Here is a 25,237-nt window from a genome sequence, read left to right as displayed (position 1 = left end):
AATTGAGGGAATGAGGGAAACAAAAGGATGAAAGCACCCAATATTACCTGCTCCAGAGTGCAGAGAAATAGTAGGTGCCGGCTGGGCTTGACAGGCATTGTGGTCCAAAACATTTGCATGGCACCAAGTTTGTGAAGGCTGATGGACACCATAGTCTGCTTCCTTGGTTGTGCTTGCAAGAACCTACACTTTGCACAGTGAAGGTCAAGAAGTTAAGGAGCATGCTCAGGATAGTAGCAAGATGAAATGCTTTTAATAGTACATCATATTCCTCTTTATTTTTTATTGTATTGCTGCCTAAAATACTGTATTTTGTAGGGTGTCTTAGGGAGGTGTTAACAGTTTTACTGGCCTTTCTGCACCTTAGGATGTTTCTAGTCTAAACCCTCAAATTACTCTACACGGCCTTTTGAAACAAAAGCGATATGATGGATGCTCTGCACTTTGGTTCATTCTGCGGCAGTGGAAACTTTACTGTCAAATCTCTCCTTATTGAGATGTACGTGCATGGGTGTCAGTGTGATTTAGCATCTACTGGCAAATGTTCCGCTCTCCCAGAGTTGAACTCTGAGATAAGATGCAGATCTTCCTTCATCATCGTAAAACTACTAGACCGTGTCCATTCTTTCTACCCAAAATAAATACCTGGCTTGTAGTACTTTTATTTCTTCTGTTGTGCAAACGATCAGGCAAAAGGTTAATAGGAAACACTGAGGGAGTAAGTGTATGAAAGCACCAAATCGTGCTTTCAAGACCAACCACTGTGTGTGTGTGTGTGTGTGTGTGTGTGTGTGTGTGTGTGTCTGTGTGTGTATGCTGGAACCAAACAAACTTGTAGCTGATAATTAAAGTGAAAGCTAGATGACTGCTGTGTTGTCATCTAAATTCACATACCTGAGCCAAAGCAGGCCAGAGCCCTGACCGTGCTGAGTACAAGTGGTTTCTGTACAAGTGGTTGGTAGGCAAACTGCAACAGTCAGGTGCAGAAACCAGAGTAGGGCTTCACATCTGAGAGAGGAAATATTCATCCACTGTAAAGATTGGTAGGATATAACCTCTAATATTTGTGCTTACGCAAGGCACATCTTGAGTAGAGCAGTGGATAGCCCCAAGCAGTTCCAGTTTTCTTCACATAGTGGGGTTCTACGTGTTGACTGGATGCAACTTTGTGATTACAGACCAGAAGAAGACCATCTTTTCCTCTTTTTTAATCACATAAACATCTGCTGGATCTGGCCATTGGCCCATTTGTCCAACACCTGGATCTCACAGTGGCCAACCAGATGCCTATGGAAAACCTGGAAGTAGGGCCACATCACTGTAGCACTCTTCTCACTTGTGAAGGCATGCTCTGGCAGTGGAACATTGATTTGGTGACTAGTAGCCGTTGCTAGCCTCTCCTGGATAGTGTTGTTAGCTGTTTGCCACTATCCACCTCTCTTCCGCCAGAATGGCATAGGAAAAAGTATTTGGGAAACATCATAAGCTATAGCATGTTGGTTAAATCTCTCTCTCTCTCTCTCTCACACACACACACACACACACACAAACACATACACACAACAATTATTAACACTCCCATGTTTTGTTGTTGTTCCTCAGATGCACCTACCTCTAAGGCCATTATGAGATAGTACGTTGTTTTTTGCTACTATCTGCTGGCAGCTGCTTCAGCCTTGCTGTGTGAATCTTGCACTTTCCTTTCCTGAAATATGAAACCGCAGCCTGGTCTTGGTTTTTGTCATTTATATCAATTCACACACACACACACACACACACACACCCTGACCACAGCTCCTGAAGGTTTCTGCCAAAGTTCCCTTAAATGGAGATCACAGCCTAGCAGGTGGTGTAGACAATTGCCATTGGAATTGCAGGAGTGGACAGCTGCAAACTCCCCCTCCCCACGATCTCCCCCCCCCCAGTTCTCCCCACACCTCCAATGGCTTTTTAAAAAGTGTAAATAGCCATTGGGCTTTTAACATTACATCTAGTTTGGCTTGGTGCAGCTTGCTGAGTAATACAGGAAGTTGCTTTCAGAAAGGGATGGAGGTTTTCGCACAGTCTTCAGATGCCAGCTATTATATGGAAATCAAGCCACAAACCACTCCATTAACTTGCCCGAAAAGAGAACATTTGAAGCTGGGTGGTAATTACCCTTCTTTAACCAGAGTCTCGCTACTGCCTTCTTAAGGGCAGCTGTCAGCACTCCCTCGAGGAGGTGGTCACAACTTCTGAGGTTCACACACGCAGCCCAGACTTGAAAGATTTCAGCAGCTGGGAAGGACAAGGATCAAGGAGACAATCGATAGGTCTCATCCTCCCTAGCAGATAGGCTGTATCGTCAGGTTCTAGAACTTAAAGGTATCCATAAGAATAATAGCCAGACAATAATATGTCCAGATATGAAATGGAAACAAGAACAAATACCAACGTTGGAGGAGTGGAGAATGAAGCTGATGGACTATGCAGAACTTGACAAACTGACTGGGAAGATCAGATATCTACGAGATCAAAAGTTCATCGAGGACTGGGGAAAATTAGTTGAATACTGGGAATGTATAAGTGATAATGGAATAACGTTAGTGGCATTCAGAGAAGCTCTGTAACAGCATAAGAAATATTGTAAAAAGGCAAAATAGAAGTGGGGGGTAGGTATAAAGGCAATACCATAATTTGGAAATGTGTAATTAAAGAAGTTAGAATTTGGATGATTGGCAGAGAAGCCGAAGGAAGTCAAAAACCGAAAATTTAATAGAAATTGTAATGTGGTATGAATGTATGGAAAATTAATAAAATATAATTTAAATAATAATAATAATATGTCCAGATATTACGCTACTCCCAACCAACTCCAACACTATAGCAACTATGGCACCCCAATTGTAATCATCATCATCATCATCATCATCATCATCATCATTTATTACTTATACCCCGCCCATCCGGCTGGGTTTCCCTAGCCATTGGGCGGCTTCCGACAGGAGATTAAAAATACATTAAAACATCAGTCATTAAAAAACTTCCCTAAGCAGGGCTGCCTTCAGATGTCTTCTAAAAGTCAGATAGTTGTTTATTTCCTTGACACCTGATGGGAGGGTGTTTCGCAGGGCCGGCACCACCACCAAGAAGGCCCTCTGCCTGGTTCCCTGTAACATCACTTCTCACAGTGAGGGAACCGCCAGAAGGCCCTCAGAGCTGGACCGGGCCAAACAATGGGGATGGAGATCATGGATGTGATCAACTTTATCTGCAAAATACATAGTTAATCCTTCACAGCAGGCCTTTGGATTTTGCTTCCCCCATTTATATGTACATTTAGCAGAGAACTCATTAAGGCTGCATATCCAACAAGCTGTCCTGGTGCACAGAACTGTGAATCATTACTCACTTTCACTGTTTTGGCCGTTGTTGAGTGTTGCATGTTTACAAAAGGTTTAGTAAAGCTATTTTTGTCTTTATAAACTATGTATGTTTATGTGATTTTCTAAGGTTTGCCTTGATTAAAATGTTAGCTGCTGGACTGAAAAAGGTCCTTATGGAACAGCTTGCATTTTGAGATAGTGACATACTTTGAACTGCACATTTTTTATATAGAAAAATACACACATTAAAGACTGTAAAGGGGGGAGAGACCTTCTCCATCATGCTTCATGAAAATGATCTTTCTAAATACAGTAATGTGAAATAAGGCTCAGACTGATGAGAAGTCCATTGAGCTGAATCTTTCTGCTTTTAGTTTCCCTAACAAAATCACCAAGCGCTTGCCTCTGTGCGTGTTTTGTTTTCAAGCCACGTGAAAGAAATGTAGTCATGTCATTTGAAATAGTTGCATTTATAAATATCAAAGGCACAGTTGATCCCTTCCATGCATGCACAGTTCTTAGAGTAGGAACAGACACCAACAGAGGACTTTCCCTGTTGAGTTCTTTCCCTGTTGACCCTTGTCTGAGCACATGTACTTCCACATGTACTGTAACGCATGTTGGGAAGCCTATCAACTTCTCCTGTTCTGGTAGCACTGTGTGGGCATAACCTGTGCATACATAAGTTTCTGTAGGAGGTTCGCCTGGACTTCCCATTGCTGATAATGACTGGGTACATTGTCGTGTACCCAGCACAATGTTCGCCTTCCCAAAGGAAGTAAGGTAAAAGGACTGTGTTTGTTACCTAGAATGTCTCCGTTTTAAGGGACAGGTGAGTTGTAGATAGGGTATTGATATGGGATTTTAGCTAATGACTAGTGGTTTGGAAACCGAGTTAATCATGGTAAACTTAATAAATAATAAATTTAGCATATTGCATTACTCTTCTTTTCTGGAAAGGTGTCCAGTACTAACTACATCAGGCAGACTAATCAACATGGTGGTAGTTGCTCTGATAAATAAGTTAATGGCTGGAGTAACACGATGACATGTACACAGTACTCGGATTAATAAATGATAAACCCTTTTTCTATTGCCAAAGGGAAGTAAATTATCTTATAGTGATGGCAACCAGCAGGGCATTCGACTGGATTATATCGAGGATCGTTGCTTCAGTCCTGACTGGGTGTAGTTATGACCACCTCGGTCACATCAACATCTTCTTCTTTTGGCAACTGCTTTTATTTTCACTTCATTATGCACCAAAAGCAATAGTAACGGCAACAAAGAGAAAGAAATATCAGAGCAAAAAAGGAAGAAAAAGAAAGGAGGGCTATGAGGAGAGAGGGAAAGGAATCATATTTCCATACAATTGCCCTTCATAAGCATAGCATCCAGGAATGTTTTCCCAAAGGAATCCATGAGAAGAGGGCAGCATGATTGTGTTCCTTTACTTTCATATATTCAATAAATGGATGCCAAACTTTAGAAAAAGTTGTCCATTTTTGGCTGCTGTAAGGTTCAGGCATGTGTTGTTCACTTTTCCATTAAAGTAGTGGTCCAGATCTGGAGATGCCAGTAGTCTTGCAAGTTTCCTGTATGCTGACTTCCAGTGTTTGGCCACTGTGAGCCTGGCTGCTGCAAACAAGAATCAAAGTAGTTCTTAATTAAAACCCTCGGTTTCTGAGCCATCCACTAAGGATAAAAGGGTCATCATCAGGTCCATAGGTAAATGTGATGTGATGTGGCCTATTTCATAAAATATTTTTCTTCCAGAAAGACTGAATAACAGGGCAAAGCCACCACATATGGGAGCATGTACACCATACCCCCTACAGGAAGCTGGACTTGTTTAAGTAATTCTTCTCAGGGCTTGGGAGGGCACAGGTACCACCTGTGGATAACCTTATATGCATTCTCCAAATGCATGCTGAGATGGTGTGAAATAAAGGTTTGTCCCAGAGGGCTTGCCCCTTTTCTGAGTCAGTAGTTTCCCATAGTTAGTTTAAGGTATCTATGGAACCCAATGTAGCTGCCAATAGAATCCTATATATATTGGAGAGCAATCCTGTATCACATACTGAATTTTGTCTTAACATATTTTCAGAACTAGTCAAGTTGTATGAGCCCAGACTTCAGGGTTAGAAAGTCTGATGGAGAATTTGATGGTTCTGAATCCATGAATGTGGTATTCCTGAATATTTTTCTTTCAGTAACTTTCTTGTCACTGGAGTAGTGTTTCTGTAGAAATCACTGATTCTGTTATAACTAGAAATCACTGATTCTGTTATGTCACAGGCTTTAAATTGTTGCACCTTATCTTGGGAGCAAAATCCTGGATTATGTAAAGAAGGAGATTCATTTGGTTATTGTATGCAACTGGTAGCAAGTACTGCCATTCTCTCAGGCAAGATATGGAAAAAGGTTTTGTATGTATGTTTAATAATAATATTTGCCTGTAAGAATCCAGTTGTTCATCATCTTCGTCTGGTTTGGGTAGTATTGTAATGATAAGAGTACCTAGGATGGGTCCACCTCACCTTATAGCATTAAACAGAACACCTAGAAAGTAGGAGAGCTCTGTGTTGTATTTTTTTATTATATTCTCCTATATAGCCATCACTGCCAGGAGCTTTTCCAGGTTTCAGATTCTTTATTGCGCTGAGGATATTTGAATGATTGGTTTAAATATTCCATGTGGACTCTGTCCAGTTAACATACCCTCAATTTGTCCAGGCATATACTTGCTGTCTCCAAATTTGTATAAAAATTGTAATATAATTTCCCAAAAAGTTGTGTAAAACGTTTCAGTATTTGTTTGGTTTGATATACTTTCCCACCCCCACCCCCATTTTTTAAAGGGCATAAATGGTGTGGTTTTTCATTTCTGTTTTAATTTATTCTTCTACACAGTGTCTCGCATCCATCTTTGGACACATGCCTATTCAAGTTCTCTCCAGCACTGTTGTTTGCTTGCTGCATCCACAAAGTCCTGGTGTTAGTTCTAGATCACCCCTTTACCCATGCAAAGGACTCTGAAGTTGGGACTAAAGTGAGTGCCATTAGAGGAGATATAGTTTTGCTGCCTATAGCTTTGTGTGAAATGTCCTATTTTCTAGCAGTGCATCAAAAGCCACCATGTTAATCCTTTAATTTAATTCAGATGCTAAATGTTAGCCATGTGTGTTGATTTCATGGCCAGACTCATTTTGTTTGCTAAAACAATAAATATAATGTTTTCCTTTTGATCCAGGTATGTAGTTTACATATCTGGAGCATTCTCGGTTTATCAGTGGTAGATTTTTTAAAGCTGCCATTGGAAAACAAGAGAATCCACTTAGCCTGAATCACAAAATCAAGCCTTTTTATAATTGGATCCCAGATGTCTTCATATAGAGCTCTGAAAAACATGCCTCTTGAAAACTCAGTGATGTCGTCAACATTCAGTCGCACATTTAATCAAAAGCTTTCGGGTGCCTTTTGTATTTTCATTGGTGGTTGCATTTTTTAAAGTTGTGGATTGGACTTTGCAGCACATAGTTTTCCCCATTCATTCAGCTGTAAATGGAGACATGATGAATTGCTGGGACAGCCAAAAACAGTGGGAATCTCTTTGTGAACAGAACAGAGAGCCCTGATGTATGCTGAGTGTACCAGCCCATAAATGGTCCATGTTACTCTGGACAGATTTTTATAGGGAGACCCGATATGCAAGAAAGAGTGAGAAAAGGTATCTCTCTTTGGCTGATTGCTTTCAACTTTAAGCCACGGCTGCTTTACTCTGTTCTCTTTCCCATTCTTGTGAATGACACCTGGAGCAGAATGTTCTTTGTCAAAGATGGTGCAAAACAGAACACAGAAAGGGCCAGGCTATTCTTGCTGTGTAAATTGCACTGGCACAGAGTGTCCCAGTTTTATTGGCCATCTAGGTCAACCAAGTAGGACTCCAGTTCTGCCTCACCATCTGTGGGAAAGGAAGGAGGCATCATGGAAATGCAGCATTGCCAGGGCAAAAGACAGTGGAAGAGTCTGATAATATCAAATAGCAATTTCAGTTTTCTGAGCACTGCTGCTTATGTAGCCAAAATGCAGTGGCGTAGCGTGGGTTGTCAGCACCCGGGGCAAGGCAAGTAATTTGGGCCCCCTAACCCATGGATTTGCGCCCCCTAACCCATGGATTTGCGCCTCCTAACCCGTGGATTTGCGCCCCCTTACCCTAACCCCCAGATGTTGTGCCCGGTGCGGCCGGGCCCCCCTGCACCCCCCACGCTACGCCACTGCCAAAATGGCACCTTCCCCACCCCACACTCAAGGGAGAGGTTTTTAGCTTGGTTGAAGGAACATGAGACCTACAGAAGTACAGGAGATTGCAATAAAGAATTATCAGGGGAACCTCCTTCTCAACCACCCAATGAGGACTGAGTGCTGTGCAATACTGACTGTTCTGGGAGGGCAGAAAACCAGTGGAGAGGGGGAGTGGAATGGAATATTTTAAGGAGTCCGGGTGCAAGCCAGCTAGCCATAAATCAGAGCATCCTGGACTGCAAAATCTTGTGGCAGGTACCACTTCATTACTAAGAATGTTTATGCTACTTGGGGAGGTGGTTCTCATAATTGTGATTATTTTCTTGCGGTTTGGCTGATTGTGCTGTTTTTCTACTTTTCTTATATTTTATTGATTGCAATCAAAGCTTATTCTTTTCTCTATCTCTGCAAGTTGTTTTGAAGCTTTGGTGTAAGGGGATAAATGAATTGAATTAATAATAATAATAAATACTAACCCCGTCAAGATAATTGCAGTATCAAATCAAAAGAGATTAAGGGATCTCCTCCAGATTCCAAAAAGATGCAGTTGTCCTTATTTAGGTGGACTAACTGGACTGTCAACTGGGAAAATGTAAATAAGGTTCTGGGTTTTGTTATCTGGACAAGAATTCTCCAATGCTGCTGCTGCTGCTGATAATAATTATTATAATAATTATTTTATTATTTATATGCTATCTATCTGACTGGGTTGCCCCAGCCACTCTGGACAGCTTGCAGCAAAGTATAGGTACACCATAAAACATCAAACAATAAAAACTTCCTTACACAGGCCTGTCTTCAATGTTGACTTTTCCATATGTAGTTGGTACATTTTAGACAGTGCTTAATTGCTGTCAATGATGGCACTTTACTAGTAAGCCTCAGTGAAATGTACTAATGCAGTGATATGGTTGAGTTGTAAGTATTTATACTGGCTTATGTCAGCATCTGGGTGGCATTAAACCTGTTTAATCATTGTAGCTGCCCAGGACGTGTATTTGCTTAACGAAAGAAAGAAAAAAGAAAGTGGTAGACATTTGCTTTTAATTATTGGCAAAAGACACACTAAGGCCAGTGTCCAAGCATGATTTCTCTGGCTTGGTACAAACTTGTAAGATGGACCACTTTTGCCCCTGGGATCCTGTGTCAGAAAAACTGGAAAATCAGTTGCTGATGTTGTTTAAACCCCTTGTGTTTCTGGCCACCTGACTTGTATTTCTAGACAAACCCTGGCAGTATGGCATGTTTTGTATATTCATCATACACAATGCCCTTTGGGTGCTGTTTCCTGACCTTAGGATCTAGTGTCAATTCTTCTGTGCCCCTTGGAGACCAGAGGTCTATAACATTTGCTCACATACAGCCTGGTACCCATGAATCCTGTTAGCAACCGTGGCTCTAATTGGCCCTCAAGCCTCAGTGTCCCTGATGCTTATAGTGCTTGTGCCTCCATCTTGCTACTGGTCAGCTTCAACATTCCTTTGGTTTCTTCTGCTTATGCAGAGAAAATGGCCGGTGAAACTATAGGGATTTGTAATCTTTCAGAGAGCACATAAGGGGGCACACATTTTCTCTCGCCGTCCTTTTCCTTTGCTTCTTCTGACATTGCTCTTGATTTTGTTTCTAACGGAGTGTTGCTGTTTTTTTGGAGACCTGAGCACCCCATATAGATACAGGGAAGCAGATTTGAATATCCTCAAGCATCACCTACAATTTGGCCTCGTGTTAATGGGGTTGTAGTCTCACCCATCTCCCCAAACCTAGTAAAGTGTACCCACACTAGTCCTTGCTTGATCCCTGCATGAGGGTAGATGCATGTGCACAAGGACTTTCTCATGTTTTCATTTCATACAGAATTGCGCTTCCCCTTGCCTTCTGCACTTCTTCAGATGGTTTGCTGTATGCAGAACCTACGTTTAATCTCAAACTGCAATAAGGAACTCCTTTTAATATTTTTTTTTTAATCATGCATGTGTGTTTTTCTCCCATGTACAAAGGAGGGCAGGCTAGGATTTGTGCATTTTCAGTTGCTGAATTTTGTGACAGGAGCAGGTTGTCATGCACAGCCCAAAAAGCAATGGCTACCAAAATAGCTTTGTCTACACAACTACCTAAAAACAAAGAAATTTTTTCTTCCTTTTCATCTGGTCACTTCTCCCTCCCCTCCCCTTCCCCCTTTCTTTTTCTTTGTATTTCTTTTTAAAGAAATAAAAATAATAATTCGTGGTGGTAACACCACACAATGGGGCAGGGGCACAACCCACTTGTAGATCATGTCCCAGCCACTGAAGACCAATCTTCTTCCATAATTATCTATCTATCTGTCTATCTATCTATTTAGAAAATGTACCGATCATCTTACACTATAAACAGCACTCACTCACAAAAAGAGTAATACAAACCTACCTACAAAAAAATTGAGTGTGTGTGCAATAAGAAGACAGCAACCTAGAGAACTCATAAAACACAATCCACAATATCAATATTACCTAGGGATGTATCCATCATTAGTCCTGTGCAAAATAGACCCATTGAAATTAATGGCTACAGCTAACAATTTCAGTGCATCTACTCTGACTAAAACTTGGTTGGGCACAACCGTTAGTATTAAAAGTATGGGTTTTGCATTTGGCTGACATGCATAAACATCATAAAAATGCACAATTCCTCCAGCTGTCAAAGGTTTCTTCTTCCATAGTGTGGTGCGTGTCTGTTTCCCGTTTAATAAAAGAAAGAAAGCCTTCTTGAACACAGAGTTAAATATGCAGTGATTTGTCTGGATTGTAGCTCCTATCTGCAAATGGTGCACCCTTAATCCTTGCACAAATATTGTTTTGGAAGGGATTATTACAGTGCACCTATAGTTGTTCTTTTGTGGCTGTGAGGTGGAACCTGCAGGCCAGTCGCACAGTTATATGCCTACTGCTATATGGATTGAATGGCTCGTGTTTTGATTTCATTTCAAACAGCTAGAAATGGTTGGCTCTTCTTTTGGCTGAACACATACTCTGAATGAACTCTTTTCTTGTGTGGCTGGTTTCAAGGTGGAAGAAGGCTGTGCAGTGAACTGAGAGGGATTTGGGAACAGATGAGATTTTAGGGCTAGAGGCAAACAAAACCCTGGCACATCACAAAAATAATGTGTTTCCTCTCCAGGGACAGTAGCAGACACATTGCTTAGGGCCCTAGGAGGACCTATTTCCATTTTATATCTTTTTAAAATGTGGCTGTGTGAAACTGGGAACTTTATTTTTCAACAAAGTGTATTTACCTTAATGAATAACAAGAGTAGTGGTGATTATGCTCTTGATAATAGTGTACACACACATTTCCCAATTCCCTTTAAACCTTAAAATCTCTTAAGCTTGGACATATAGTTTAGATTTGCCCTCTAAAAACCGGAATAAATCTGGGTGGGTGGGTGTTCAAGCTTGAGTTAAGTAAGGCACGCGTTCTATAATGTAGCAGTATGATCAAGTGTTGTCAAAAATATGCCTTTCCCTTCTTAAAACATGTAGCCTTTAGCAACACTCGCCATTGCTTTTCACATCCCTTCTATTTATCCTCATTCCAAAACTCTTCCGCATTTGGGATCAATTCACTGGAGACCCCAGATCCTGTGGAGATCTTCTAGAGACAATATTTGGCTTTTCAGAATATAAATGTTGATAATTATCCATTTGAATTCTTGCCTTTGTGCTGCGGGCGACAATCCTGAAGCTACTCCTGCCAAAGTAGGATCTGTTTCAGGAATGTAGCCTTAGGAACTTCTATTGATCTTCCAGGCTCTCAAGGTCTTTAAGCACAAAGCATGCTCTAAATTCATTGTGCAGTAAGCCATCCAGTCTGGTGATGCAGCACCAACAGTGTCCTGCTCACATGTAAAGGAGGCAAGTGATAGTAATACTGCTGTTTGACCCCCACTTTTTCCATAAACTCATACCAGCACACTGGGGAGCATGTACATCCTGCCATTAACTTTAAAAGGAAGAGGATTGTCATTTGATTTAAATAATTTTTAGTTGCTTAATCACATGCCTGTTGTCTGGTTAAATTTAAATGAATGTCCTTTTAGGGATATTGAAAAAAGTGTTGTTGGTGCTGTCTGTCTGAGAATTCCTGGGTGACAAGATTAAAAGTTTGGGGCAAGTCCTTTTTAGTGAGAGAACACCCGCAGGGATTTAGAGTCACTAAATATGCAGCAAAATAAAGCATGGAAATATAGGCTGTCAGACCTTTAAAATAGGCCCTTTTAAGTGAGTTCCCAAATTACCCTCTTCCCCCAACATAGGAAAAGACCACATGTTCGGCAAATTGAAAACTGGTTTACCTACAGAACTCTTCAAAGGTCATTTTCATGTGCTTTTCCATGCATTGGTCAGAAAAGCTGCACAGGCAGTAAAACTTAGCTTAGTTACAAAGTGATGAAAGTTCCTAGATCATTGGTACAGGAATTCAATAGTAGCTGCTGAGAGCTTGTGGTTGAGCACGAGCAACCAGCTTCAACCTCTTCACATGCTAAACTTCTCAGGTAGACTTGGGTCACAACAATAAGCTTGATTACCCCTTTCCTCGCAAGGTAAGTGCACACTAAGAGGATGGTCTTCAAACCATCCTAAATATCTTTGCAGAGGCTTATGAAAAGCTTGGCCTATCGCTCAACATCCAAAAAAACCTAAGTTCTACACCAACAAGCACAAAACAACCCCTCTACAGTGCCACAAATCCAATTCAATGGTGCAGGGTTGGAAAGCATCCATCACTTCACCTACCTGAGCAGTTATCTTTACACATTGATGCTGAAATCCAGCATCGCCTGAGCTCTGCAAGTGCAGCTTTTTCCCAATTGAAGCACAGAGTGTTTGAGGACCAGGAGATTCGCAGGGAAATCAAAATGCTTGTTTACAAAGCTATTGTACCACCAACCTTACTATATGCTAGTGAAACATGGACCATTTATCAATGCCATCTCCAACTCCTTGAAAGATTCCATCAACGGTGTCTCCAAAAAAGTTTACATATCACTTGGGAAGACAGGGAAGACTAACGACAGTGTATTGGAAGAAACAAAGCTCACCAGTGTCAAAGCAATGATTCTTCAACATCAACTTCATTAGACTGGTCATGTTTGGATGTCTGATAATCATATTCCAAACCAACTACTCTATTCTGAACTGGTGGTCAACAAAAGAGGTTTAAGGACTGTCTCAAGGCAAATCTTTAAAAATGCAGTATAAACACTGACAACTGAGAAACATTGGCCTGTGAGCGCTCCAATTGGAGAACAGCCTTTACCAAAGGTGTCATGGGCTTTGATGACGCTCGAACTCAGGACGAAAGGGAGAAACATGCTAAGAGGAAGGCATGCTCAGCAAACCCTTGCCATGATCAACTCCCTCCCGGAAACCTATGCCCCCACTGTGGAATGTCTTGTGAATCCACAATTGCCCTCCACAGTCACTTACAGACTCCCTGTTAAGACCGTGTTCATGGAAGACAATCTTACTCAGCTACGAGTGGAAGAAGAAGGAAGGGGAAGTTATATCGCCAAGCCTGACACAACAGCTTACTCTATGGTATTATCCCCTTCATGCATTAATTGGACTTAATCATGTTGTTTAAACAAGAATTTACAACTTAATGAACCAATGGTGCTGCTCATTGTTAAAAAGAAATATCATAGTTCATATTTCCTTCTTTTTCCATTGCAATAACACCATAATTAAATAATGGTAAATAATTTCTCTCTTTATGTAAAATAATGGATTTCACTAGGTTAACATCTACTTTGGGTTGTAATCTGGTATGTATGTATACAAACCACTGACCCAAAAGAAAAGAAATAAGTATACAGTACTGCAGAATGTTATTCTTTTATTGCCTTCACCCACTTGGTGGAGTTCTTGATTTCTGCTCATTGTTAGCATAATTGCCTTTGATGTTGAGTTATAAGATGGCAGCATATGAGGCTGAAAAAACAAATTGCTAATGCCTACATTTGTTGGCTTACAGAATTCCTTTTGAGAGCTTTCTGTTATCGCCTATGGTAATGGCTGTTTCATGTTAGCCTCAGTCAAAAGTTCTGATCTGGGTGGTGATAATTCTAAACCCAGATGAACAGCAAAACTATTTACAGCCTTAACTAATTGGGATCTTTAGAAGCCATCCTGTTTTTTCAGTGATTCACTCTTACTTTCTCTGCCTCATGCAAAGCTATATCTGAGTAACTTCCCACTGTTGATGGTAACCAAGAGCTGAACTTCCTGTATCAAACTTCCCCTTTGATCGAAGCTTAATGTACCCCTTATAGAGATGACTTACATCCTATTTTTCTTATCCAGAAGATTCGTTTTAAATATGTTGACCTCTCCTGCATCCCTTTACCCAAAATGGAATCACTGCATCTCTTTGGTCTCTCCTACTTTCTGGGAGACATTAGCCAAATTCCATGTATTTTGCAGCAATAATAATAATAATAAAACAATAGATTTCAGGAGTGCTGATTTATAGATTGAGAAGGCGTGCTTTTTTCCTATATGGAGTGTTTCTGGCAAAGTAGACAGTGCCCTTTAGTAATTTGTCTCATATAGCAAATAATGCCAAACACAAGTATATCAAAGGATTTGGTTGATCAGATTTGATGACTAGGTGAATAAAATTGGAGTAGAAGAGAGCTATATCAAACTAAAAGTTGAGCTATAAAAAGGATACAAAAGTTCCGCTTCAACAGTAAATCTTTGAAGGCTAAAAATTTGAAAATTGCTGTAATACATAAAAGAATGGCAGCATGTAGTGTGTCAGAAAGTATTTGAAATCTTAAATGCAAGTCATATTTATGGTTGTTTCTGCCATCTGGTGACCCCTTCCATTATTTTCTGTAAACCTTGCTGCTGGGTGAGTCAATATCTTCACTGGTATGAAAATTGGGTTGGTCATAAAAGAGCAAAGTTAGAATATACATTACACTTCGTCAAATAAAACATTAGCGCAGCAGTCCAGATGTTGCGGAACAACAGCTCCCATCAGCCCTAGCAATCATGGCCAGTGGCCAGTGGTGGTGTGGATTTCAATTTAGCAACCTCTGGTGGACCAAAGGTTCTCCACACTTGCATCAATGAATGGGAGATGGTGTTTGGCAACAATAAATATTTCAGGAGTCTGAAATGTCTGTAACATTTTTATCATTTTGCACCTGCAGACCATGCCAAGAATTGTAAAGAGTATCCTTTAATTATATACAGAAGCTCATTTGCCTCTTATGTTAACATTGGGGTAGTCTTTGTACATGTCAAAGGATCAGTGTAGCTTGTCGAATGGGAATTCGCAGTTAGTTGCAGCTTCTGTAACCCCAGATGTATATTTTGGCCTATTTGCATGTCGTATTAAACTCAGGGTGGGGAAACTATTATAGCCCAAGAGCCAAATTTGCTCACGGGCAAGTCTCTACTTTATACTTATTCCATCTTTTTCTTAGTGTTTCAAGGCAACTTAACAGCTAGCACCATTGTATCGGTTGGAAAGAGATTGGAGGGGTAGTTGCCCATCCAGCTCAAACCTTAAGCCACACTGGTGAAAGATTGAGTTCTGGTAATCAAGGAAAAATGTTTTATCACTAGTTCTTCTAATTTTAAAGATGCACTCCATGCAGTTCTCATAAAGCATGGCACATTTGTGAGTTTCAGTTAATTACTTACTTTGTTTAAGGCATTCCTTAGAAGTTTTATTGACTATTCCTCTGTAGTTGTCACCACTCCATTAGACTTTATGACTCTCTTTGGTGTAATAAAACTAATTAGCTATATAAAACAAGCGAGTGGATCCTGTTCCGTAAAGTCTTCTCATAAATAACCGTCCTTTTAAAACCTCTTAAGGCGTCTCTGCTCTGTGTGTTTTTCTTCAGATAAATGTGAAGAATTGACAAATACATTTTGTCATCCTTATCTCCTAAGAATTCCTCTATCCAAAGCCTATGAAACTCTGCACTTGAATGTTTGTGGGAGCTGTTAATTAACTGATGATGTTGAATGTTTAGAAGACTTAGAAGTTCCCCATTTTGAGACCATATTGAATGCTGCCTTACTCAACTGCAGTTCATGACCAGTGTGGCCCATATGCTAACAAAGCCTGCTGCAGTGTTGGGGGGACTTTGGAAGTCCACAGTTGTGCAGGAGGAGTAATCCCAAGGCAGCTTTGGTCCAGTTTTTGAAAGGGCTCTTCTAGCATGGAAAGATGCAACATCATGGACATATCCCATTTGGACCACTACCTAACACATATCTCCTTTATCTTCAGCTTGTGCAGAAGATGCTGAGTTAATTTGGGAGTCTAGTAGTCAACAACTGTCAGATATGTTTCACCACTTGTCTGATTTGTCTGCCTTGTTCAAAGACTAAAACTGGGTTAGGCATTATACTGTTAAGATTATTCTTAAGCAGTGGTTCTGATTTACTGTAACTGTTGAGGTTGTCTCCTTGGATGGAATATCTTACTGCTGTTCTGTTCTGTTTTGTTTTTTCTTAACCTGTTTTGCATATGGTTAGGAATGGGTTTTTCTTTTCTAATATGGTTCAAATTAGCTTAATTTCAATCAGATGCATCATTTTTGGGTATGTCGTTTACTCAGAGTATCTATTGCCAGACAAGTATGGAAAGCTCCTCTGGCGTTGACTGTAGTTCCAGGGTATTTATTCCTTCTGTCCTGAGTGCAGAGCAGCATCCTGCAAGTGGGTTTAAAAAATGGGTTGTTTTTGAAAAACAAAACAAATGAATATTGGAAGACCATTTCATAAAAAATTCTCACTACTTTGGAGCAGTTAGGGAACATCTCCCATTGATCCTTTTGTGGTATTCGAAAAGGAACGTGTAGACTAAAACGTCAGATCTCTGAAAACCAAATGCTAAAATACAGCAGCTTTCCAAACTGAAGAGTGCTTGGAGTGAATTGTAATACATTGTATAGTGGTTAGTGTCGGACTAGGACCTGAGAAACCATGACTCAACCTTGAAGCTCATTTCTCTGCCTGACCTACCTCAAAGGGTTCTTGTGGAGATAAGATGAGATGGGGAGAACCACGTACAGTGGTACCTCAGGTTACATAAGCTTCAAGTTACAGACTCCACTAACCCAGAAATAGTGCTTCAGGTTAAGAACTTTGCTTCAGGATGAGAACAGAAATTATGCTCTGGCGGTGGGGCAGCAGCAGGAGGCCCCATTAGCCAAAGTGGTGTTTCAGGTTAAGAACAGTTTCAGGTTAAGTATGGACCTCCGGAACGAATTAAGTACTTAACCTGAGGTACCACTGTATATTATCTTGAGCTCCTTGGAGAAAAAGTAGAATAGGAATGTGAGAAATAAATAGTGCGGCCTGCGGTGTTTGTGACTTGCATCACACCATTTACTATTCACCCATTTGCATTCTAGCACTTTTCACCTTACTGTGATATACTCCAACCAGCTCCCAGGAATCTTCTGCAACCTTGTCCCTAGCATCATCTGTCTATTTCCCAATCACACAGGTGTTTCACTTGGCTTACAGTTTTCCATCTCATTATGTTTAGTTGTATGTGGGCTTGATTAAATTTATGTTGGGGTGGGTGGGAGGAGAGTCACACTTTGGCAGTGAGAAAATAAAGCTCCATAAATCCAGGGCATACTGGACATATGTCTTTTTATTGTGTCTCTTTTATACATTACAGTATGCGGAGTATGCTACATGGGTAATGGGTCTTTGTAAAATCAAAAGAAACACAAATTTGAAGAGCTTAAAACTGAACTCAGTAAGAGAGTCAGCTGTTTCCAGAAATTATTTACATTCTCTGATCATGAATATGTCCCCATTACCTTCCAAGAGAGCATTTCAATCCCTTTTAAAATTGCTTTGAATCACTCTTTGGCAATAAGAAGCATTTCACAAAATCTGTTTTGCAGATGTGGAATCTACCGCTTTTAAAAAGCCAGTTACACGTAAAATGGGTTTGCATTGTGGATTACGTGTCAGCCCTTCCAGCTGAAGAGTAATTTTGTAGATCTTCAGACTTTTCAATGTGAGTTTTTGTTTTCAGTCCGTGACACAGGCGCAAAATTGAATTTAAATGCCCTGTGTTTCGATGACTGCCTTCAATCGAATGTGTGATTAATTTTGGCATATTTTTCTGATGTTTACTTTTCAGCAATGCGGGCATCACCCCCATGCCTCATTTTCTTTTGAGCAGTGCATGAGCTTTATTAATTCCTTTACTAATCCTCTTTACAAAACAACAGACTCCAGCGGTTTGGCCTTCGTCCATTCAGTAACAAATTTATTCTGCTTTATTTATTTCTAGTTTCACTGCATTCTGCTTGTTTATTTATTTGATATGTTTATATGCCACTTTTCCATCATGGAACTGAAGGTGATGTGCATGGTGTTTGCAGGAGAAGACCCAGGCTGGTTTAGCCTCAGGAAGGTAGTTGCATCCTGTCAAAGTCTTAAGGAGAGAAGCATCAGTTGTACACAAAGAGGAATGAGCGTGGGCAGGGCAGTGTGTTAAATGTATGAGAAAGCAAAGGTGGGTGTGGGGGTGCTGCACCCTCAGACCCTGTTTTTTACCTTCCTCAGTCCCATCCTTATAACTGTTGGCCACCATGGGGATATTATCTGGAAGTGTAGACCATGAGCATTGGCCCCATGCTCACAGCATCTGCAAGGCAGCCGATTACAGAAGGGAGCTGCAAATTAACCAGCAGAACTTGCTGGTCAGGACCTCCTTGGTCTGAGGAATCAGGTGGCCTTGGGAAGCCAGTGATGCTCTTCTTCTGGCTGATAAGTGTATGGCTGAAGTAAGCCTTTGAGCTGTTTCTTCTCTTCCCTTAAGCTGGTTCCTCTTTCATTTATCTTATGCCTGCTGTGCTGGCTTGGTTTGTATCTTCTTCATGCTTTTTGAAGTGCCCCCCGTACCCATAACTTCCTCTCAACCCTGAGTGAGAGGCAAGAAAGGGAAAATCTCCCAGGTTAAGAGACTGAGAGATGAAAGGAAAGTTCCCAGGTGAGAGCTGGAAGGGCCTGCCTCCTTCTGTGTGGGACAAGGGGTTACCTTTGAGAGAGGACTCTGCATTTTCTTTTCCCTTTCTCTTGCTCTATTTTGTTTTTATTTAGATTAGCTACTTTTATTTTATTGTGTTGTGAAAGATCTTTGATAAAATCTTAGGAGAAGAAAGAAAGAAAGAAAGAAAGAAAGAAAGAAAGAAACTTCCTCCATAGACCAATAGGTATGGATGTAACTCCCAGTTATACTTCTGTAGCTTCCTGGAGTAATAGGCATTGCCTGTTGGTATGTCAAAACAATAGCTTTTGTCATTGACTGGAAGATCCATCATTAATGGCTACATTTTTCAGGATGCCCATATATGAAATGCATAGTAGTTGCGCGTCATGTACAGATTACGAAGGGCTGAAATGCATATACTGTATGGGTTGCCAGAGGCTTTTCTGTTTGGCCAGCCCAAATAATTCTTGGCATCTAACTATATACAGTTTGTGTGCCTCATAACTTGTATGAATTTGCTAGTGTGTGGTCCAGCTGTTGGGTATGCCCAATTTTGTTTTGCGAAACCTACTAGAAATCCGACTCTTGGTCTTTGCTCAGACAGCCTTATCTTCTTGGTAGATGGCTGCCTTGATACAGTAGTAGCATTTGACTTGGCAAAATACCTGATAAACTGTATTCTTGGATCCCAAGTCTTGGTTGTGTAGTCTAAACAAATGAACTTTGTCCAACGTGCTCTTTGATTCATTTCTTTATAATTAATTATCTCCTCTCCCTGCCAAATATTGAAATGTTTTTATTCGTTGGATGCCAGAAGACGTTTGAGTTAAAGTCTGGAAGAAATTCAGCATTCTGAAAGGATGGAAGCCTGTTGTGTATAGGAATATTTAGCCAGTCCACCTGTATTTATGTCCTTCTCCATTCCCATTCCTGCACTTTCAGCTGTTTTATGTATATCTAAGAAACAGTAAAATCTGGCGGTGGGGTATGTCTATATATCTCTTCATAAAGCTTATATCTTGCCATTTGCCTAAGGTCCCAGAGTGGATTACAGCACTGAAAATATAAAACAGTGCACATAAAATAATAGAATATCAGCAATACAGTTATATCTGAGTGGTGTGTACACCTTTACTAACCTAGAGTTCTCAGGATATTTGGGGCCATAACTCCTATAATTCCCAACCATTATGTTAAAGTTCTTTATGAACTCGTTGTCAAATATATGAACCCAGTATTGCTCCACAACTCTCCTGTTCAGTTCTCTCCATTCCCCACTGAAAGCAGTCTTTGTCCACATCCCTCCATTCATCCCCCACCCCAGTAACATTTTGCTGGATTCCTGGGCATGTTGAAAAGATAAGCAGCTAGCAGGCCCACCCATGCTGCCAAAATGGCAACTTGCCTGGCCATTAGGCCAGTGCAGATACTTTTCAGTGAATTTTTAAAATCTAAATTGGCATTGGATGACTAGTTTGCGAGAAGGACAAATGAGTTCAGTGGTTTGAACTGAAGCCTGTGCTGCAGATGTGATGAAAAGCACCTCCTAAGGGTCACAGGCAAGATGCTACCCATGGGTAGCTATGCTTCACAATCCTCTAAGCTTTGCGCAGCTCCATCCTACTTATTTGTTTATTCATCTAATATTTCTGAGCCCTACCTTTTATGAAAACCTTCATTGCAAGACAGCTCACAAAAACAAATTAATAAATAATATCTGATGCCGTACATTCCTTGGGTGTAACAATATTTATGCATGAAGATGTTGATCTGCATGAGAGCCAGTGTAGTGTAGTGGTTAAGGGCGGTGGACTCGTAATCTGGGGAACCGGGTTCACGTCTCCACTCCTCTACATGCAGCTGCTGGGTGACCTTGGGCTAGTCACACTTCTCTGAAGTCTCTCATCCCCACTCACCTCACAGAGTGTTTGTTGTGGGGGAAGAAGGGAAAGGAGATTGTTAGCCGCTTTGAGACTCCTTAGGGTAGTGATAAAGCAGGATATCAAATCCAAACTACTACTACTACTACTACTACTACTACTCTTCTTCTTCTTCTTCTTCTTCTTCTTCTTCTTCATCTTCATCTTCATCTTCTTCTTCTATCGTTATGTACCCCCTTCATGTAAAACTAATGCATTACTAGGTCCTTGGGCAGTCTCTGTTTTCTGGTATGCAGCTCTGAGTATATCACTAAGTATATTTTCCCTGTTGGGGGGGGGGGATAGCTTTTGGATATACCTTTCAGTGTATACTAGATTCCCTTTTCTTTCAGCAGCCTATCCAGATATAAAAGGTTGATGGATGGGTTTTAGGTTGCAGCTGCTCTATAATAAGCACACCTGATTCATGGTGAGGTGGTTTGAACTGAAGCCTTGGCATTCTGTTGCAAATTCTTAAAGCAGTCACAGGGTGCTTCCAGATGTGCTGCTTACGCAGAGAAAATGCAATTGTAACGACACACTTCCTGATGCAATTATGCCATCATTTTCTAATCACAAAACGCCTGGGAAGTTGCACTGGAAAGCGTGAGATAATAACCACTAGCTGGCATTGTTGAATGACCCCCATGTGAACATATCAGCTAACCACATATCAGTTTTGTGTGAGCGGACCAACATGAATGCTCAACGAATAGCTGGTCTGGACACTCCCACAATCCATACTACTCATATAGCCTACTTCGGCAGCCAGTGAAGGACAGGTTGTTACAGGGCTTTTGGGTACATCTAAGGCCACCTTAAGGGACACAGGTGGCGCTGTGGGTTAAACCACAGAGCCTAGGGCTTGCTGATCAGAAGGTTGGCGGTTCAAATCCCCGCGACAGGGTGAGCTCCCGTTGCTCGGTCCCTGCTCCTTCCAACCTAGCATTTCGAAAGCACGTCAAAGTGCAAATAGATAAATAGGTTCCGCTCCGGCGGGAAGGTAAACAACGTTTCTGTGCGCTGCTCTGGTTTGCCAGAAGTGGCTTAGTCATGCTGGCCACATGACCCGGAAGCTGTATACTGGCTCCCTCGGCCAATAAAGCGAGATGAGCGCCGCAACCCCAGAGTCGGCCACGACTGGACCTAATGGTTAGGGGTCCCTTTAAGGCCATCTTGCCCATCTGCGGAACTTCAGGTCCTCTGTTGGAGCAATCCATGGTGGGTGTGGTTACCCTTGAGAACTGTTCTACTACTCCCACCTTGTAGCAGCAAATATTCCCTGGGCAATCGCCAGGGCTACCTTGCTTACAATGCCTTATTCTCTGTGGGTCATTCTTCAGATTGAAGTGCCAACAGTGACCCAGAGAGCTCTTAGGAGTGCCGCTGTCACTTGGATGCAGCTGTCTTAGGCAGCTGCTGCCATCTGGAGCTAGTAGCTAGCTAGATACCAAAAGCACTAATCCACTGCCCCTCCTGATCTGCTGCTTGCGACAAGGGAATTACCTGGGCTAATAGGTGGGGCAGCCTTAACCAGCTTGCCTTTATTTTTTTACTTGGTGGAATATGGTCTACCTTCTGTAGCACAGCAAAGCAGACCATCTAACCAGATCTGCTAGATCAGCACTGTTCAATTACAGCAATGTTCTGTGTCTGCAGCAGGCCATTACAGCCTAATGAGGAATAATTGGTCAACTTTGCACTTAATCTCACAGGCATAGATTGATCACTGCAACATCAAACTAAGTAATTATTCAAGTTAGTGTAAACAGAGAAGAGGTGGGGGAGGGAGGCATTGTAGCCAGTTTCACACACACTGAACACATGGAGAGGTGAGCAGGATTGCACCCACTGCCCCTGCTCTCAACTGCCACATGTTCAACTGGTGCTGTGAATAGATACGTTCTCTGCACTATTGTAAATGAATTTCTTAGTAACTTCCTTTCTTTGCAATTTTATTCTCCTCTTCTCTTAACACTACAGGCTGGGAGATGCATTGTTTTATTATGCACTCCTAGGTTTTCAGTATTAAGAATGCATTTAAAAGAATTACTGGTACATAAAACGACATTGCGGTTGTGGTTTGTTTGCATCATAAGGAAATTGGGTTTTTCAAAACAACTAGGATTTATTTCGCCTTTTAAACTGTTTGGCAAACCATAATTTTCTGTTGATCTCTTCCTTAGGACTGTGAGGACATGGGATGTTACCAATGACAAAAAGCACAAAGGTGTGTTTAAACCACGGTCAGCTCAAGGTAAACGGGTGATTCCCACAAGCTGCACCTACAGCAGAGATGGCAAACTCATTGCAGCTGGTTGCCAAGATGGGTCCATACAGATCTGGGATAGGAATATGAATGTAAGTGGCCATCTTTTTTCATACACCAACTGTGAAAATGGGAAGTGCTGAATGTGTAACCTGGTGAAATCCCTTAAGGCTTTTTTCCTGACTTAAAGTTATGCAGTCCCTTCCAACTATACCACCTTCATATATGCTGGCAAACAAATGTTATTGATTCAGGTGGGTATTCTTTTCAAGCAATATTCAATAAAATGAAGGGTTTTTTGGCGTTTTCCATCTTAACAATGGCCATTTCAAACATCCATTGCTGGCAAACGTTGGGCCTGTACACTCCCTCTCCCCTTCCCCATGCCCTCAAGATCTTCATGTGTTTCCAAACCAAGTTCTCCATTATGTCCGGAATGGGAAAATATTTTTAAAACTTTGCTAACTAATCAGGATTAGTTTCAAATGTGAAATTGCAGAACTAGAATGCATCTGCAGACTTGACTCTATGAAATTCAGATTTAACAGACTTAACTTTTTGTTGCTGTTTCTTCATCCCCACTGCTATCCGCACTAAAATTTGCTCACTAAAACTAGTGGTTCCACCCCTAACCGCCAACTGAAGCAGGCTGGAACCCCTGTATTTCCTTGTGAAGTTGTGTACAATGATGCTGAAAAGACTCTGGTTGAAAATGCACTATGGATTAAATTACACAAGCAAAGATAGAGAGGGTGATTTTTTTTCATTAAGGGGCATCTCCAGTAGCCTGACCATCAGATGATACTCTGGCCAAATGGCGCTGAAATTTCACATCTTTTCTGCTTATTCATAAACACTTGAAAAGGTGAGCATGCACCACCCATGTACGGTGTCATTCCTAAGGCACACAGAAGTTCATGCAGAGAAAGACATGAATAAGCAGACTATTAGGAATGCTGCTGTTAACTCTACACCAGGAAACTTAATATTTGAATACTGTCTGCATTTACATCAACAGCTGCACAGGTGATGAAAGCCAGCCTCTGAAAAAATTATTATTCTGTTGGAACAAGTTTACACTTGGAATAGCTTCCTTAAAGCTTCATACCATTAAGAAGTTTTACTAGGTTTATAGTGGAAATAATAACAGAAATAAAAAGCTGGCAATCAAAATTAGTCAGAATTTAGCTGGACTAACATTATTGCAGGCTTGCGGCTGAATATTTATGATAATGTATCTCCTTTCACTTCCAGTACACCTCCCTTTTTGAAACAGTATGAAAGATTGAATAGGTTGATATTGCCGTACTAAATTATGTGACTACAACATTGTTCTCCCAGATCACTTACTTTAACAGCCAGTGTTGTGGAGAAGCTTTGCCATACCTTCAAGGATTTACTGTGTACACTTTTTATTATTTAAAGAGGAAGGATTCTTGCTTAATTATCAGGATCAAAAGGTTTGTTATAATAAATGAAACACAGTTAACCTGCAGACAGAGCACTGCTACAAGTCAAAGGGAAGGGTAATAGCCATTCTAAAGAGTCAGGGATTGCCTCCTTGCTCATTTGAAATTTACGTACTGAGTTTTTTAAAAAAATGCTTTGAGCTTCTTTTTTACAATCAATCAAAATGATTGATTGATTGATTGATTGATTGAATTTATATACCGCCCTATACCCGGAAGTCTCAGGGCGGTTCACATAAAAAGATCACAGTATACAAAATAAAAGCAATAACACAATAATGCCCCCCCCCCACAAAAGAGCCACATTTTAAAAGGGTATTGGATGTTGATCAGGTCAACCAAAGGCCTGGTTAAAAAGGAACGTTTTTTGCCTGGTGCCGGAAGCTGTATAATGAAGGTGCCAGGCGAGCTTCCCTAAATGTCTAAAGTGGCAAACAATAATAAAACACAATAAAATAAAATAACGAAGCAAACTAATTTTTTTAAGTCATGCTCTTCAGTAACGCGTAGCCTACAAGTTGTAAAAAGGAAGGGAATGGTCTCACTCAATGATCAAGCACTGAGGAGAAGGCAACCTTGCTGACTTGTAGCCCATTACTAGGGCTTGAGTCATGCACCAGAAATATTTATTCTGTCGTGAAGCTTCACTGTTACAGAAAAGAGAGCATGGCTGGGAGGAGGGGGCTTACTGAAGCAGTCCTCACAGAGTGCCTTCCCCCGTTGCTCCATTTGCCACTGACGTCTGGCCCATCAGCCTGGAATAAATTCAAGACTTTCTTGAATTTTAATAAAGGAAGGATAATATGACATCAAGAGGAGATAACCAAGAAACTAACCAGAGTTCTGTTATATGTGTGCTTCTCTTCAAAGAAGAATGCCTCTTTC

The 25,237-nt window shown here is 41.0% G+C and overlaps 1 protein-coding gene across 1 annotated transcript in view; it reads left to right on the top strand.

Moving 5' to 3' along the window:
* Positions 1-25,237, top strand: part of WDR70 (WD repeat domain 70) — a 110,004-nt gene that overhangs the window by 43,498 nt on the left and 41,269 nt on the right. The window contains exon 10 of the mRNA XM_081929763.1: positions 22,801-22,975. Within this exon, the coding sequence (XP_081785889.1) occupies positions 22,801-22,975 (175 nt within the window). The remainder of the gene's footprint in view (positions 1-22,800; positions 22,976-25,237) is intronic.

This window comes from Podarcis melisellensis (assembly GCF_964234715.1).
Source record: "Podarcis melisellensis genome assembly, chromosome: 11".
Taxonomy (NCBI): domain Eukaryota; kingdom Metazoa; phylum Chordata; class Lepidosauria; order Squamata; family Lacertidae; genus Podarcis; species Podarcis melisellensis.
Note: the sequence above shows the minus strand (reverse complement) of the source record. Positions and strands in the feature narration are given on the sequence as shown.